Below are 16,026 nucleotides of genomic sequence, written 5' to 3'. Positions count from 1 at the left end.
AAGCACCTTTTTGTTTCCAAAACTTACCTAGTGAAATTAGGTTGCTTACATTCTAATGGAACATTGCTTTTACTCATGATGGAAATCGTTTTAAAAATAGAATTTAAAAAATCTAATTATAAACGTTACGCATGCTCATTGCAGAAAATGTTAGAAATGGCTCCATTTGAAATTGTGTACTTTGACAGTTAAGATCTGAAAGATGTTGTATACAAGAGATCAGGTCCTGTGTGTTACTGGAGCTAGCTTCAGATATTTGAGTTTATCCTGTCTTCATTTGGAAAAGAAAACAGATGGGGTTAGTGGCTCTGCCTCTGTGCTTCCAGGGGACTGCGTCCATATCCACATTGTAGCATTTTCACCCCGTGTTGGTAATTCTGTATTTACATTTCTGGGCCACTGAACTGTAACCGGGACGTCCTCATTTTTGTGTGCCCATCGCCCAGTGCAGTGCCTGGCATACAAGCAGGTGCCCAGGTGACATCTGCTAAAAGAATTAAGAGTTGATGTGAGTAGTGACAGAAGGTAAAGGTAGGAAGACTTTGTTCTTCCTTATTTTTTCTATTTTCATATGGCATGTTTCTCTATCAATTTTGGCTCTTTTATGCGTAGCTAAAACTGACATATTGTATTTCTGAAAAAAATAATTTTCTATTAGCATATCCTGTCAAGCTCTAAATAGAGGCAATTCTTAGAACTCATATTTATGTGCAGTCATTAATTGCTAAGAATAATAATTTACCTGTAAATCCAAGATTGTATTAATTTTATCTGTAATGGAATTCTTTCCTGAAATCATAGCAAATTATTAAAATTGCTCTGTGGGGAGTACAAAGTTAAGGAGATCAAATTTGTTTTACAAGGACATTTGATGTAATTATTTTTAAAATATATGTTGCTTTTTATACCAGACTTTTAGATAAAAATAATTTCTTAAACCTCTATAAAAAACTATTCTTCCCATTTCTCCTTTCTTTGTCAGTTAATTCTCAAACCTAGAATATGCCTTTACATTTCTGTTCTACACCAACTGGCTGAATTATGTTGGGTCTTATATAATGCAATCTAGTAGAGAATAAATTCAGATGTTAGGCACTCTTTTGAAACAAATAAATACATAATTGTTGGTGAGCACTTTTGCCTGTAGCTGTAGAACAATGGATATTTGTAATCAGGCCTGCTTTTCAGCTAATGTACACTATTTCCCCTGGTAGTATACTCTCCAAACAGAAGCCAGAGTGATCCTTAAAAAAAAAAATTCTGTATCATATCCTAAAGGCCACAAAGTCTGTGTGAGCCGGTCTTCTGCCCATCTCTCCTGGGCTGTCTGTCTGCTCCAGACACCCCATCCTCCAGGCTCACTCCAGCCCTGCACATGCCCTACTGGAATGAGAGCTCCCTACAGGCAGGAAGGTCTTCTGTTTGGTTCTTTCTCTGTATCTTCAGCTCCAAGAGGTGTACCTGGCTCACAGTAGTTGCTCAGTAAATAGTTGAATGAATGAATCATTGCACAGATTTCTTTTGAATAAACTTTGTACTTAGAGATAGGAAGCTGAGTGTGTTCTTAAATTTCTTTTTGTTCTTTTTATCTAATGGTATTCTTATATGTGAAACATACCATAACAAAAGCAATATAAATCACTTTCTTTTCTTTAAAAGCTTATAATTCAAAGCAGACAACACTAACAAAAGGCACCAACTAATACTAAGAAGAATTAAGCCTATTAAGTATTAAATGATTAAGAAGAAATGAGATCAATATGAAAAGGAGATCATTTAATTTTACTGGAGGATGTACACACAAATCCTTTCTAAATGGAAAGACACAACATATTGTTATGTACAAAGATTTTATATCAGCCTTTTCAGATAAATATACATTTTAATGAAACTCCAACCAGATTTCCAGTAGGAACTTTGTTTATTGTGTTGGTTGACTTTTATTTGCAACTCATTTTCCCTCATCACCCAACCTGAAGTGTCCCTCTCACACTAGTCACTCAACATCATACCTCCGTGTTTTATTTTGCTAGAACACTGTCTTGTCCCTCAGCTTTATTGAGTTATAATTGACATAAAGCACTGTGTAAGTCTAAGTTGTACAGCACAGTGATTTTATATGTGTATATATTACAAAATGATTGCCACGATAAGTTTAGTTAACACATCCATTACTTCACATAGTTTCAATTTTTTTTTTTTTTTGAGTGAGAACTTTTAAAATCTACTCTCTTGGCAACTTGCAAATATTCAGTGCAGTATTGTTAACTATAGTCACCATGCTTTACATTACATCCCCAGAACTTATTCATCTTATAACTGGGAGTTTGTACCCTTTGACTACTTTCACCTATTGCCCCACCTCCAACCCTATGCCCCACCTCTGGCAACCACTTCTGTTGCCTGTTCTCTGCTTCTATGAGTTTAAGTATTCTTTAGATTCCACCTAGAAGAGAGACCATACAGTATCTGTCTTTCTCTGTCTGATTTATTTCTCTTAGCATAATGCCCTCAGGGTCCATCCATGTTGTGGCAAAATTTCCTTCCTTTCTATGGCTGAGTAACAGTCTGGTGTGTACATGCGCCACATCTTCTTTATCCATTCATCCATCAGGGGACACTTAGGTTGCTTCCATGTCTTGGCTATTGTAAATAATGCTGCAGTGAACATAGGGGTGCAGAAATCTCTTTAGTGCCCTTCAGATATGTACCCAATTGCTGGGTCATGTGGTAATTCTATTTTTAATTTTTTTGAGAAAACTCCATACTCTTTTCCATAATGGCTGTACCAGTTTAAGTTCCCACCAGCAGTGCCCAAGGGTTCCCTTTTCTCCTCATTCTCACAAGCACTTGTTATCTCATCCCTTCAATAACAGCCATTCTAACAGGTGTGAGATGATATCTTATTGTGGTTTTGATTTGCATTTCCCTGATGATTAGTGAGATCAAGCACCTTTTCATGTACTTGGCCATGTGAATATCTTCCTTGGAAAAATGTCTCTTCAGGTCCTTTGCCCATTTTTTAATTGGATTATTTGTCCTCTTGCTAATGAGTTATATGAGTCCCTTCTGTATTTTAGATATTAGCCATTTTTCAGATATGTGGTTTGCAAATATTTTCTCCCATTCTGTACCTTGCCTGTTCATTTTGTTTATTGTTTCTTTTGCTGTGCAGAAGCTTTTTAGATTGATGTAGTTCCACTTATTTATTTTTGCTTTTGTTGCCTGTGTTTTGGGTGTTGTATCCATAAAATCATTATGAAGACTAAAGTCAAAGAGATTTTTCCTGGTTTTCTTCTGTGGTTTCAGGTCTTACGTAAGTCTTTAATCCTCTTCCAGGTTTTGTGAGTGATAGAGGTCCAGTTTCATTCTTTTGCATGTGAGTATCATTATTTTCCCAGCACCATTTATTAAAGAGTCTATCTTTTCTCCACTGAGTATTTTGGTTCCCTTGTCAAACGTTGACAATATATATACATGAGTTTATTTCTGGGCTCTCAATTCTGTTCCATTAGTCTATGTGTCTGTTTTTATGCCAGTATCATACTGGCATATATATGTACCATGGTATGTATATTACTATAGCTTTGTGATATAGTTTGAAATCAGGAAGTGTAATACCTCCAACTTCGTTCTTCTTTCTCAATATTGCCTTGGCTATTCAGGGTCTTTTGTGGTTCCATATGAATTTTATGATTGCTTTTTTCTATTTCTGTAAAAAAAATAAATGCCATTGGAATCTTGACAGGGATTGAGTTAAATCTATAGATGCCTTTGGGTAGTATGAACATTTTACCAATGTATTAATTCTTCCAGTGATGAGTATGGACTGTCTTTCCACTTATTTGTGTCTTCTTCAATTTCTTTCATCAATGTCTTATAGTTTTCAGTGTACAGATCTTTTACCTACTTCGCTGAACTTATTCCTAGGTATTTTATATTTTTTGATGCTGTTGTAAATAGGATTGTTTATTTCCTTTTCAGATTAATCATTATTAGTATATAGAAATGCAACTGATTTTTGTATATTGAATTTATGTCCTGCAACTTCCCTGAATTTGTTGATTAGGTCTAACAAGTTTTTGGTGGAGTCTTTATTAAGATCTTCTATATATAAAAAAACATGTCGTCTGCAAACAGCAACAGTTTCACTTCTTCATTTCCAATTAAGATGTGGTTTTTTTTGTTTGTTTGTTTGGTTGGGGTTTGGGGTTTTTTTGTTTATTTCTTGCTTGATTGTTCTGACTAGGACTTCCAATAGTGTGTTGAACAGGAATGGTGACAGTAGCCACCTTGTCTTTTCCACTAAGAGTTCTGCCTTTCACTATCCAGTATGGTGTTAGCTGTGGGCTTGTCATATATGGACTTTATTGTGTTGAGGTATGTTCCATCTATACCCAAAATATTGAGGGTTTATATCATGAATGGATGTTGAATTTTGTCAAATGTTTTTTCTGCATCTATTGAGATGATCATGTGATTTTTATCTTTCATTCTGTTAACAATGTATCACATTTATTGGTTTGCGTATATTGAACCATCCTTGCATCCCATGGATGCATAATATAAAAGAGACATTATTTTTTTATTGCTGGTGGGAAAATGAAAAGTAATCAGCAGCTATTAAAATGTGAAATATGCATACCATTTGCCAGGCAGTTCTATATTGGGGAATCTATTTGACAGAAAAGAAAGCATCAGTATATAGACATAGATGTGCAAGGATTATTTATTGAAAAATTGTTTTTAAGAAAAAAAGGGGCTGGAAACTACCTAAATTTTCATCAGTAGGAGAATGGTCCAATAATTTATGTACTTCTACCCTATGGAATATTACACAGATTTAAAACAATTGTTACATATTATTTTATTCGAAGGACTATTCACTATATATTATTAGATGCCTAAAAAATTTCAGAGAATGTTTATTGTACAATGCATTTAAAAATTAAAATAGTATATATATATATTTGTATATATGGATAGATTTGTATTTATAAACATAAATATGTGGAAAGAGACATACCAAGCCATTAACAATTGCTATATCATCAGGAGTGAAAAATGGGGAGCAGGAGAAGAGATTATTAATGTATATTCTATGCCACTTTATTGTCTAACTTGGTAAAACAAACATGTTGTGTTTTCATTTTAAAAATATAAAGATTGTTCAATGGTAAATGTAAGTATACACTATAGGACGTTGGTGGTTTGGCTTTGAGTATGTGTAAATGCCATATAGTATAAGCAAGGAGAGCCAGCACTACTGTGTTTGGTCAGAGATGTATGTCTTCATAGAAAAAACAGCAGGTTTCACTGGACCAATGTGGCAATATTCTTCTGTAAATCTACCTACAGTTTGCATATTTGGAATTTGCATTTCTTTTTTCAACCCAATTAAAACTTAGTTATTCTAAGAAATAATTACTAGGAAACCAGATTATGAAACAAATCACCCTAGACAAAAGAAAACAATGCTTCATTGTTTAAAATGTTTAGATCTTCCTGTTTTACTCTTTTGTTTAATCTAAGGTGAAGACCTAGCATGTCTAGCATAGCTATGGCTAAATCGAACAGTAGCTTTTTAAAAGTTTTTTTTTTAGCATACTGGCAATATAGACTTTTGAAACAAAGATTGTTTATCATTTTTCTTTTTTATTTCAGAACGCTTTACCCTGTACAGCTCTAAAAACCTTAGACAAGCATGGAATAAGTAAGTTTTTTTATACAGCTTTTACTCGTTTTCTTTTTCTCTCTCTTAATTTTTAAAACTCTCCTGATAAATTTGTCATGACATTCTTTCATTTGTTCACCCAGTTGTCTATTCATCCATTCGTTTAACCATTAAACAGTTATTAAGCCCTAACTGTGTACCAGCCCCCATGTTCCACCTGAGCCAACACTCTGTGAATTTGGGTTCCCAGAGTTGTTAATCCTGAATTTCACTGTGCTCACTCTTCTTCTAACTAGATTCCAAGAAATGTTTTAGCATCAGCAAAATAGCGTTTCTTAAGTACAATATATCAACTGACTTTCTAATCTAAATAATGTTGGTGACAACCTTTGAGCTAGATAAAACTGATCTTTCAAATGTTTTTAGTTTACCTATTTTTCCCCTGAGCTTATTGGGAAGCTAAGCACACGTATCACTTGGAATACATGGACTCTGTTTATTTAATCTCTCATCTGACCTTGTTGAAATAGCTTTATTTATTGGTTTCTAAATTTGATGACATCTGAAGATCTGGGTGTCTCAAGTTATTCGGGGGTCTTTTATAGCAAGCCAAACTGCTAGTAAATCATTGAAAGTTGGGAAGCAGAGTAATTGAGTCACTCTGTTTGACTGTATCACATTTCAAGCATTATATTAGGGAAAAGGTAACTAGATATGCTTTGATTAAGTAAACTGTAATTTGTCATAACAAAATTTTGTCTATGGGGAATTTAGTGTTATTGTCTCCCTTTTTACCGTTATGACATGTTTAATTTTAGATGCCATCAATTATGGAAAAAATAAGAAAAACTTTTTTTTTTTTTTTTTTTTTTTTTTTTTTTGGCTGTATGTGGTCCTCTCATTGTTGTGGCCTCTCCCGTTGCGGAGCACAGGCTCCGGACGCGCAGGGTCCGTGGCTGTGCTGTGGCTCCCGGGCATAGCCGCTCTGTGGTATGTGGGATCTTCCCGGACCGGGGCACGAACCCGTGTCCCCTGCATCGGCAGGCGGACCTTCAACCACTGCTCCACCAGGGAAGCCTAAGAAAAACTTTTGATAATAAAAATGCCTTTAATCAATGCTGTCAGTAGATAACAGCAGATAGCTTACTGTGAGGAACTCATGGAATGAATACATTAAAATCTTCCATGGATTATTTGAAAGATTTGGCAGTTTATTTTGATTAAATTCATACTAAGAAGAATACACCAGTATAATTATTTTTGTCTAACACAAGACTTCGTATTTTCCATTTGAAGGGTCAGTTCTTAATATCTAGAATCTCCCACAGAAGCACGCCCTCGGCTGGGAGGGAACATTCTCTATGTGTTCCTCACCCTTTTATCCTCCTTCACACTAACTTCACTGATCAGTGGTAACACATTTTAATTAAGTGCTTTCATATACCAGGTAATATATACATATAACAGTTCCTGTCTTCGTTAAATTATCAAACACATTTCTCACAATTGCTCAAAAAGTTTTGTCCCACTAAGCACTTTATGAAACAATTCTTGACAAAGCCATTGAATCTCTAACCGTTTCTCTGAAGTAACAGGAAAATCTGGCAAATCCACGCAGAGTGGCGTTTGTGGAGAATAGCCTCCAATTTAGCTAACCCTCGTTTCCTTCCTTCAGAGAGACGGGACTGGAATGACGTCCAAATCACCCAGAAAAATAAATGGCAATTTTTATCCACTTAGATTAGTCTACAAAAGACAGGATGGAGGAGGGGGAGGTCTGTAGACGATGCTGAGTGATAGTTCATCCACTGTCCCCTTGTGGATGTGACCCCAACAGCATTTACACCTGGCCCACTCCAGCTGTTCATTTTCGCAACTTGTATTCAGCACCTGTCATCTATATGCCCAGACGAATGGCCTTTCTTGTTCAACCATTGGAAGTAACTAGTGGGATGCCTCTCAGAGAAGATGCTTTTGTCCATTTACATTACTCTATATCAGGAGAAACTAGGTTATCTCATGTCTTTCAAAAAAAAAAAAAGACAACTGAAGTAGTATTCAAGCTTTGCGTTGCTTTGCTTCATTCTGACCACCTAAGACCTGATGCTTTCCTTTCTGTGAGAGGTACTGTTCGTGTCACAACAGAAGTAGTTAACTTCATTGACAAAAATCAGGCTGTGTGATCTTCTGGTATTTCTGCCTTAGAAATTTTAAAAGCTGTGTGCGTTGTGCTCAATCTCTGAATTTTCTTAAAAGATGCTAGGTTCAGTAAATACGCTTTTACTTTTGAGGGCAGATAGTTCTTCAGAATATGATTTTTCACAAAATAAGAACACGGTTTCTCTTTAAGATATCACTTCAGAGATATTTATTATTTGCATTTTCCATGAACATAGAATTTATATTTTTTCTACCAAAAACAAGGTCTAAAATACTGAAGGAAATATTACATTTTAATGTAAAGTCTTTTAAATCCATTGATAGAATTGTAGTTAATATCTTTCTTTTAATTTCTACCATCACATATGCTTTTTAAAAACCCGAGAATTAATTCAAAGTCATTTAAGAGAGTGCCACCCTTCGATTTCTTTAAAAATATTTTAGAGAAAATATTAAATGCTGAGCTTGAAGTAAGGTTTTAAAATTATAAACATGACTTGTTTAGAACCATGCTATTTTCAAGTCCCCATAAGTCTTATTCTTTTATTGCCTTAAGGATTTATTTCAGAAAAAGCTAAGGAATAAAATCATCACTAAAAATATTATAAAAATATGACTTTCTAGTATCTGTTTTGTACTGAACCCTTAAAGCGAAGCTATAGCCTCCAGCCAGTTCTAACCCAATGCAATTTAGGGAGAAGTAAGAATTCAGACATTAATTATATTATTGATTCTTCCTACAGACCGACTTGTGACCTTGTAACCATCATTGACATTTCAACACCTCTCACTTCAGAGTGGGGTCTAGATTCGGAAGAATTGCATTTAAAGACTATTAAGCAAGTGCTAGCTTTCTTCCTACTGCTAACTAATTTGTTTGTCAACAGCACAATTATGAAACCAAAGTGATTGGTAAATTCTCTTGTACAGCAGTAATAGGTTCAAAATAAAGGGAACTAATTTGCAAGGACTAATTTGAATTCAGTTTAGATAGGTTAATATAAGATGGGCAGGTTAATATACACATGTAAATTGCTGTTCAAAATTAAGTAACAATGTTAAAAATAGGTATTAACACAGCTGTTGAAGCTAGTGGATATATGAACCTGCCTAAGAGAGTAAAAATTCTTTTTTTTTAAATAACTTTATTTATTTATTTTTGGCTGCTTTGGGTCTTTGTTGCTGTGCGCAGGCTTTCTCTAGTTGTGGCGATCGGGGGCTACTCTTCGTTGCGGTGCGCGGGCTTCTCATTGCAGTGGCTTCTCTTGTTGCGGAGCACGGGCTCTAGGCGCTCGGGCTTCAGTAGTTGTGGCTCGCAGGCTCTAGAGCGCAGGCTCAGTAGTCGTGGTGCATGGGCTTAGTCGCTCCATGGCATGTGGCATCTTCCCGGACCAGGGCTCGAACCTGTGTCCCCTGCATTGGCAGGCTGATTCTTAACCACTGTGCCATCAGGGAAGCCCGAGAGTAAAATTTCTTGAGAAATGAATCCTCAAGTCTCTTTGAACAGCTGTAACAAGTGACCTAGTTTATTTTGGGACCAAGTCTGCCCTAAGTAACACCCCATGCAATTCCCTGCTGACTTCATTTATACCAGTAACCATGGGCATAATTTTATCCTTTGAAGGATGTTTTAGTATTCTGGGGAAGCAAAGCAGTGATAGGAGAAAAATGTCAGAAGATCCAGCAGATATCTAAACTCAAAAGGATAATATAAAGAAGTCTTAATTATAGGATTGAGAATAATAGATACATATTCAAAAAGAAAAGAAGGTCCTTTTATTTCCTCTTACTGGAAGTGCATGATCCATGTGGGTTCTCTCCTGCTTGAAGAGGATTTTAGACTAAAGGGAGACAAATCTTAATTTTATAAATACGTGTTCTTTCTGATGGCCTTCAAAACATTCCATTTTATTTCCCTGGAGTTATAAAGACTCTCCCTGTTTTTCTTCCTGATCTCTCTATTTATAGTTGTCTGACATTGGCATGCATGTGCAATCAACCAAGTATTTCAGCCAGTTAAAAGATCTTTCATTATTTTGGCTGGAGAAGAAGCCTTAGTGTATGCTCTCCAGCAAAGTTAAGGGTAGGATTCCAGGAATGCATTTGCTTGTTTTGGAACTTTTTAACAGCTGAACAATTTTGGAGGTTTGAAAGTAGCAAAAAGAGAACTAAGGATAAACCACCAAGTCACAGAAGACAGATTTGGAAAACACAGGTCATAGCTGATAAAGCAAAGCACATCCGTAGACTTTGAACAGGTGTAGGCCAACTTGTCCTGCCCCCTCCACCCAGTGCTCTAGTTCTGCTTATAAGCCTTCTGGTTAGCAAGTCCAACTGGATTGCTCCTAAGAATTAAAAGCAGACGATACTTTAAGATGTGCAGTAAATTCAGAGACATTATAATGAGGCTACCCTTATGGAAATGCAAAAAGAGAGAAGACGATGTTTGCCTGCATGTATTGGAAGGTACCAGCAGGGTCACAAACCCTAATTTAGGAGCTTTAGAAGTGTTTTCCAGCTTGGCGTACTTGAGCTTTCCTTGAATGTTTTATCTAATTCGATGATTAACTTCCAAAACATATTTTAAAGATGACTTGGGCTTCCCTGGTGGCACAGTGGTTGAGAATCTGCCTGCCAATGCAGGGAACATGGGTTCAAGCCCTGGTCTGGAAAGATCCCACATGCCGTGCAGTGACTAAGCCCGCGAGCCACAACTACTGATCCCATGTGCCACAACTACTGAAGCTGTGTGCCTAGAGCCTGTGCTCCCCAACAAGAAAAACCACCGCAATGAGAAGCCCGCGCACCGCAACGAAGAGTAGCCCCTGCTCGCCGCAACTAGAGAAAACCCATGTGCAGCAACGAAGACCCAACACAGCCAAAAATAAAAACAAATAAATAAATTAATTTTTAAAAAAGATGACTTGCTAGAAAGTCATGCTACATGTGCATAAAGCATAATGTATTTAAAATAATATTTAGAGAAATAACATAAATTTCACTCTGTATACTAATATTGTATTTTTCTTGTCATGTCTGATTGCATTCCATTAAGATTTAAATAGGTGCCTTCTCAAGAAAGAAAAGCCCTGTTTCCTACTCTGCCTTATTGTTCTAAGTTGATCAAAAACTTTGTAAAGTAATAATATATTGCAAAGTAAGTTCAAGCTTTCAGTTTCTCTACAGTTGCTTAGAAATGTTAGAGGAAGGTAAGTACAGTTACTGACGCTAGGAGGAGCCGTTGAGTTGAGCCAGATCTTTAAATCCTCTTTCTCCAGTTTCACGTTTTTTTCATTGTTGATCATTTTTGTTATAATTCTGTTTACTTCAAAGTAACAGTTTCAATTTATTTAGTGCCTGAAGATTTCTTCTCACCATATTTTCAAAGAAATTATTCTTTACATCATCCATGCACTTTTTTAGGGGTGGGTTTATGAGGGTGACAAGCTCTAAAGCAGACAGTAAAGCAGACATTTTGGAATTCCTTTCTTTTCACTCAGAGGATGAGCTGGAGCTGCAATTGTCGACTGCCCAGCTCTGGGGACTTGAGTTCAGCATTGGGAGGCTACGTGGGGTGTAGCTCCTTACCACACCCTTGAAAATAATAGTTTTCAACACTTGGACAATCAGATCCAAGCCAGTCTCTTGTCCTGACCTTGGACACCCACACAGGGTATTGTTTGGAAGCCCCTAAGTCTCACCTGCCTGCTTAAAAGTCGCAGTTCAGAGCAATTTCTTGGGTCATTCAGTTTCACAAGAATGAATCATTAGTTCAGTCACTGAAAGCATTGGGTAGGTGTGATGTTTATCTGATCTATTAAACCCCTTGCCACTGAACAGAGAGCAATTCTAGAAAATTGAAGAGTGGATTCTTGAAGGGGAAAAAGAGGAGGTCCTCAAACAGGAGATGCTTTCCAGGCTTTGGTGGGAGTCAAAGAAGACAGCATAAAGGTCTGTCCAGAGACACAGGTTGGAGGCAGATGCCAGGAGGACAAAGAGAAAGCTCTCCAAGAGAGAGCTGGACAATCTGCCAAAGCTCTAACCCTGATCACTGACAGTAGCAACAGCATAAATGTGATAACACGCGAGACGTACCTAGTCAAAGGCCTGACGTATACTTGTTAATCCATAGTCCTGGCTTGACAGGGGTGTAGTAAACCATCGGACGGCCTTCTGCTCTATAGGATTCACATATGTTGTCACATCTTCATGTCTTTATACCAATCTTGGGAGGTAGCCAGGGCAGATATTATTGTCTCCATTTTAGAACTTGAAATAAGAAACCTGCAGAGGTTGAATGATTAGTGCTATTGAGAATTACAACGTGGAGAGCATGCCCCAGAGTGAATCTTGTGAAAGAAATATTATCATTTAAAAAACCCTGATCTTCAAGAGGGCTTATCATTACCTGACTTTATTTTGTTCTCACTGTGACTTTGGGTCGGGAGATCTCTTCTGGGACCTGACGTCATTCATTGCTGGTCTAGCTTTTTGGCAGTGGGAGAGCTGGGCTAGAGTACAAACCTGATTTCCTCTCTCCTGGGGAACAGTGTTTGCAGCAGGCTGGCCACCCACACCATCAACTAGGGCCTGTCCTAGGTAATTGCTGGGTAATGTACCATTGGGATAGAGGCAGGTTTGTGACAAGCTAAGTACTGGAGATGACAGGCCTGCCAGCCACCCACACAGACCCTGATAGTGGGATCTGTCGCCCATTCCACACAGTTCCCACTGCCCCAGGAAATTATGCTCTATCGTTTTGTGTTATTGCCAGATTTCTTGTCCATATTTTTCTTTTCGTAGCAAAGAATTCGCTGACATTAATAACCCCTGGTGATGGCCAAGGGCAGGCCCCATGCTGTTTGCTATCTTTCAGGCATGAGTTTTTTGTTCCCCTTCTGATAGGCAGAAACTATCCATCTTCTCGCTTACTAATTGGCAGTACGTGCCAGGCTTGGGAGTTGGCAACAGCCATTGTTTATCATCCTTTCAGATTATGTGTTGGACTCCTCATCCAAAAGTACACACTTCTGGTGCAGTTAAAACCTTCCTTCTGCTATCCAGCTCATTAAGGGATAAAACCCAACCATGTTTCTGAAGCGGCACAGAGTTTCCAGGAGCAGCTGGGCTGCTCGTTTCCCTGAAAGAAGGACGATAGAATTAGGTTTTCTCAGACTGTTCCCCAGAACAGATGCTAGACATGTGAACTGAGGAAGTTCTCTGCTTCTCCACAATATAAAATGGTACATTTGTATTCTGTGGCTGCCATAACAAATTGCCACAATTTATCATCTCCTATTGGGCAGGAGCCTAGATGGGCTCAGCTGGTTTCTTTGATCTGGGTCTGACGGCAAAATCAAGGTATTGGTAGCCTGGGCCCTGTCTGGAGGCTCTTGGGGAGAATCTGCTGCCAGGCTTATTCAGATAGTTTGCAGAATTCAGTTCCTTATGGCTGTCGGGCTGAGGTCCTGTTTCCTTTCTGGTTGTCGGCTGAGAGCCTCCCCTAGCTCCTGAAGGTCACGTGTATTCCACATCACCCTGCCACCTCCTTCTTTAAAGCAGCATCAGTTCAACAAGTGTTTCTCATCCTTCGAGTCTCTCTCTTCCCCTTCTGCCCCATCTCTTCTGCCTCCAGTAGGAGAAAGTTCTCTGCTTCTAAATTCTATAATCCAAGTTCACCTTTCTATTTTAAGATCTGCAACCTTAATTACATGTGCCAAGTCCCTTTTGCCTTGGAAAGTAACATATTCACAGGCTTCAGGGATGGGTGAGAGGACATCTTTGGGGCCATTCTGCTTTTCACGAGTTGTAGTGGGGTTTCCTACTCAGTGAGGAGTCATGGGGTGAGGCAGAGCAGAGGGGGTGAACCCAGCCCTCATCAGGTCAGACACAGCCCGTTTTGCCTGATCTCTGGCCCATCAGGTGACAAGCACAGGCCCCTGATTCTGATGGTTCCATGTTGCCTGGTTCACATTAGCTACGCTCAAAATTATGTATGAGGAAGAAATCATTTTCCACCCCCGTAGAGAGAAACAAAGAGATTATTCTCAAGAAAACTCATAGTCTCTGAGATGGTAAAAGTTTGGCCTGATATTTATGTCCCCTCTAGATCAGTGTCCAGCAGAACCTTCTCTGTTGATGAAAATCTGTACCTTCACCACCCAGGTCAGCAGCCACTAGCCCCCTGTGGCTATTGAGCACTAGAAATGTGGCTTAGGAACTGAATCTTAAATTTCATTAATTTAAATGTAAATACTCGCCGTGGGCGGCTACCAAATTGGGCAGCACAACTGTAGATCAACAGGTAAACTATCCATTTATTTTAGGTGCCCAACAGTGTAATACAAGTGTGGGTGTCTGATGCTTTGGAAATTCTACGCTCAAGAGTCCTTGCATTTTGCGCTCAAGTGTCTGGGGATCTTGCTTGATGTGTTTGCTTCTCACCTCTGTCTTTTATTTGTAAACACTCTGAGAAGATAATAGCTCTGGAGGACCCAGTAAGAGCGAAATCTGAGGAGGGAATAGTGGAGGTATCAGAGAACACCTAGCAGACATGCCTTCCCCTCCCCCTCACTTCCAAGAGCCATGGTGTTCCTTCTTGAGGGGCACTGCCTATTTCAGGCGACTCCATTCCTTTCTCCTTCTCCTGTTCTCTCTCGTTTCGCGGGGAACTGCTAGGGGTTAGACACACAGTTGTCTACCCTTTTTCAACTCCCTGAAGAATTCACCTCTTTGCTGTTGTTCCCGGCCCCCTTGATCTCCCCTAACTCTGCTCAGAAAATACCAAAAGTCTCAGCTTCCCCTTCACCACATACAAGATGGTACCAAGAGGAGCTCCATTTTATAAATAAGCCTCTCGTGGGCCCCTTGGTTACATATGTTAACTCTTCAGCTTCCGGACATTGAAATTTTCCACATTTAAAAAAAACTGAAGCATGAACAGAAATGCATAAATTTTTACTGCTCTTTATTTATTAAAAAAACACTGGCTGTGAGATCCCTTTCCTCAACATTTATTTTTATCATTTCCTTTTGATTAAGAAAATGTTAATGAATCTGGTGAATTGTCAGCCTCAGAATTAAGACAAGCATAAGTTGTCACTGGAGAGAGATGGTTTGAACAACAACGTCATCTTTTGTATCCACTGTCACCCACTCCACACTTTACCTTGGTTGATTTTCATGAAAATTAGGATAGGATAAGGGGCCCAATCATTTGTGGGGACAGGGGGTCCTCCTCATACTTTGGGGGAGACTTTCTATAAAACTGGGGCTCAACTTCCACTCATTGTGAAGATACAGTTAATAAACTATTCATGTTGACAAGTGCATCCGACTTCTGCTGTGTAGACACACTGGTCCTACTGACCCTGTAAAAATACACGGTCAATAAATATTGTTGATAAAAACCAAGAAAGAATAGAAAAGAGGAAAGATGCCTGAGAAAGCTCATTATTACTACAAATGGCAAGAAAACACCTGAAAGTAACATAAGCTTTGGTATGATAGGGGCCAAGTTCCAATCACAGATCCAGTACTGAACCATATAATACTCAGGAAGCTCACTAGCCAATCTGAGCCCAGATTTTCAGTCTTTAAGACCCTTGGCAGGATTATTGTGAGGAATGTTAGCTTATCCCCCTTCTGGTTTTCGGCATGCCCTGCCCTCTCCTGCCAGTCCAGCTATTTCATTCATTTCGAGATAAGTAATTGTCCTTGAACATGAATACCGCTGTGACACAGGCCCCCAAACATCTGGAATATTCCTTCTACCTTTCTAGGAGCATGTGCTGAATTTCTCGGTCACCAGATGATTTTTTAAAAATATTTCATGTGTAGAAACAAGATTCCTCTTCCCCAACAGTTCCTTGCTAAGAGTGATGTGTTAGCAAATAGCATTGTACATAATTCATGTAAAAGTGTGGTTTACCCTAAGTCTTGAAACACATCTATTAGACAGTTTTCCTAATTAAATTGAAAGAAGCCCTAAGACAAACACTGCTACCAAGTTCAAAGCATCTTTTAGACCTTTTCCATACATGTACACGAACTCTGTACCTGAACTGATGGGTAAGCCTAAACCAGGTGCATAGAGCTTGGGTGTCCACTTGACCCCGAGGGTTTCATTCGTGATACTAAAAGTAATTATCCTTGTTGATTATGGCTCCTAAATGGGGAGGGTAGATGACTTA

The 16,026-nt window shown here is 38.5% G+C and overlaps 1 protein-coding gene across 4 annotated transcripts in view; it reads left to right on the top strand.

Annotated features, from left to right (window-relative positions):
- CDK14 (cyclin dependent kinase 14) overlaps nt 1-16,026 on the top strand; it is a 609,384-nt gene that overhangs the window by 487,699 nt on the left and 105,659 nt on the right. For all 4 annotated transcript variants that reach the window (XM_029234436.1, XM_029234439.1, XM_029234435.1 and 1 more), the window contains one exon: nt 5,665-5,713. In XM_029234436.1, coding sequence (XP_029090269.1) covers nt 5,665-5,713 — 49 coding nt within the window. The remainder of the gene's footprint in view (nt 1-5,664; nt 5,714-16,026) is intronic.

The sequence above is a fragment of the Monodon monoceros genome, unplaced genomic scaffold (genome assembly GCF_005190385.1).
Source record: "Monodon monoceros isolate NGI ecotype Baffin Bay Population unplaced genomic scaffold, NGI_Narwhal_1 Super_Scaffold_2, whole genome shotgun sequence".
NCBI classification, from domain to species: Eukaryota; Metazoa; Chordata; class Mammalia; order Artiodactyla; family Monodontidae; genus Monodon; species Monodon monoceros.
This window is presented reverse-complemented; position numbering and strand designations above follow the sequence as displayed.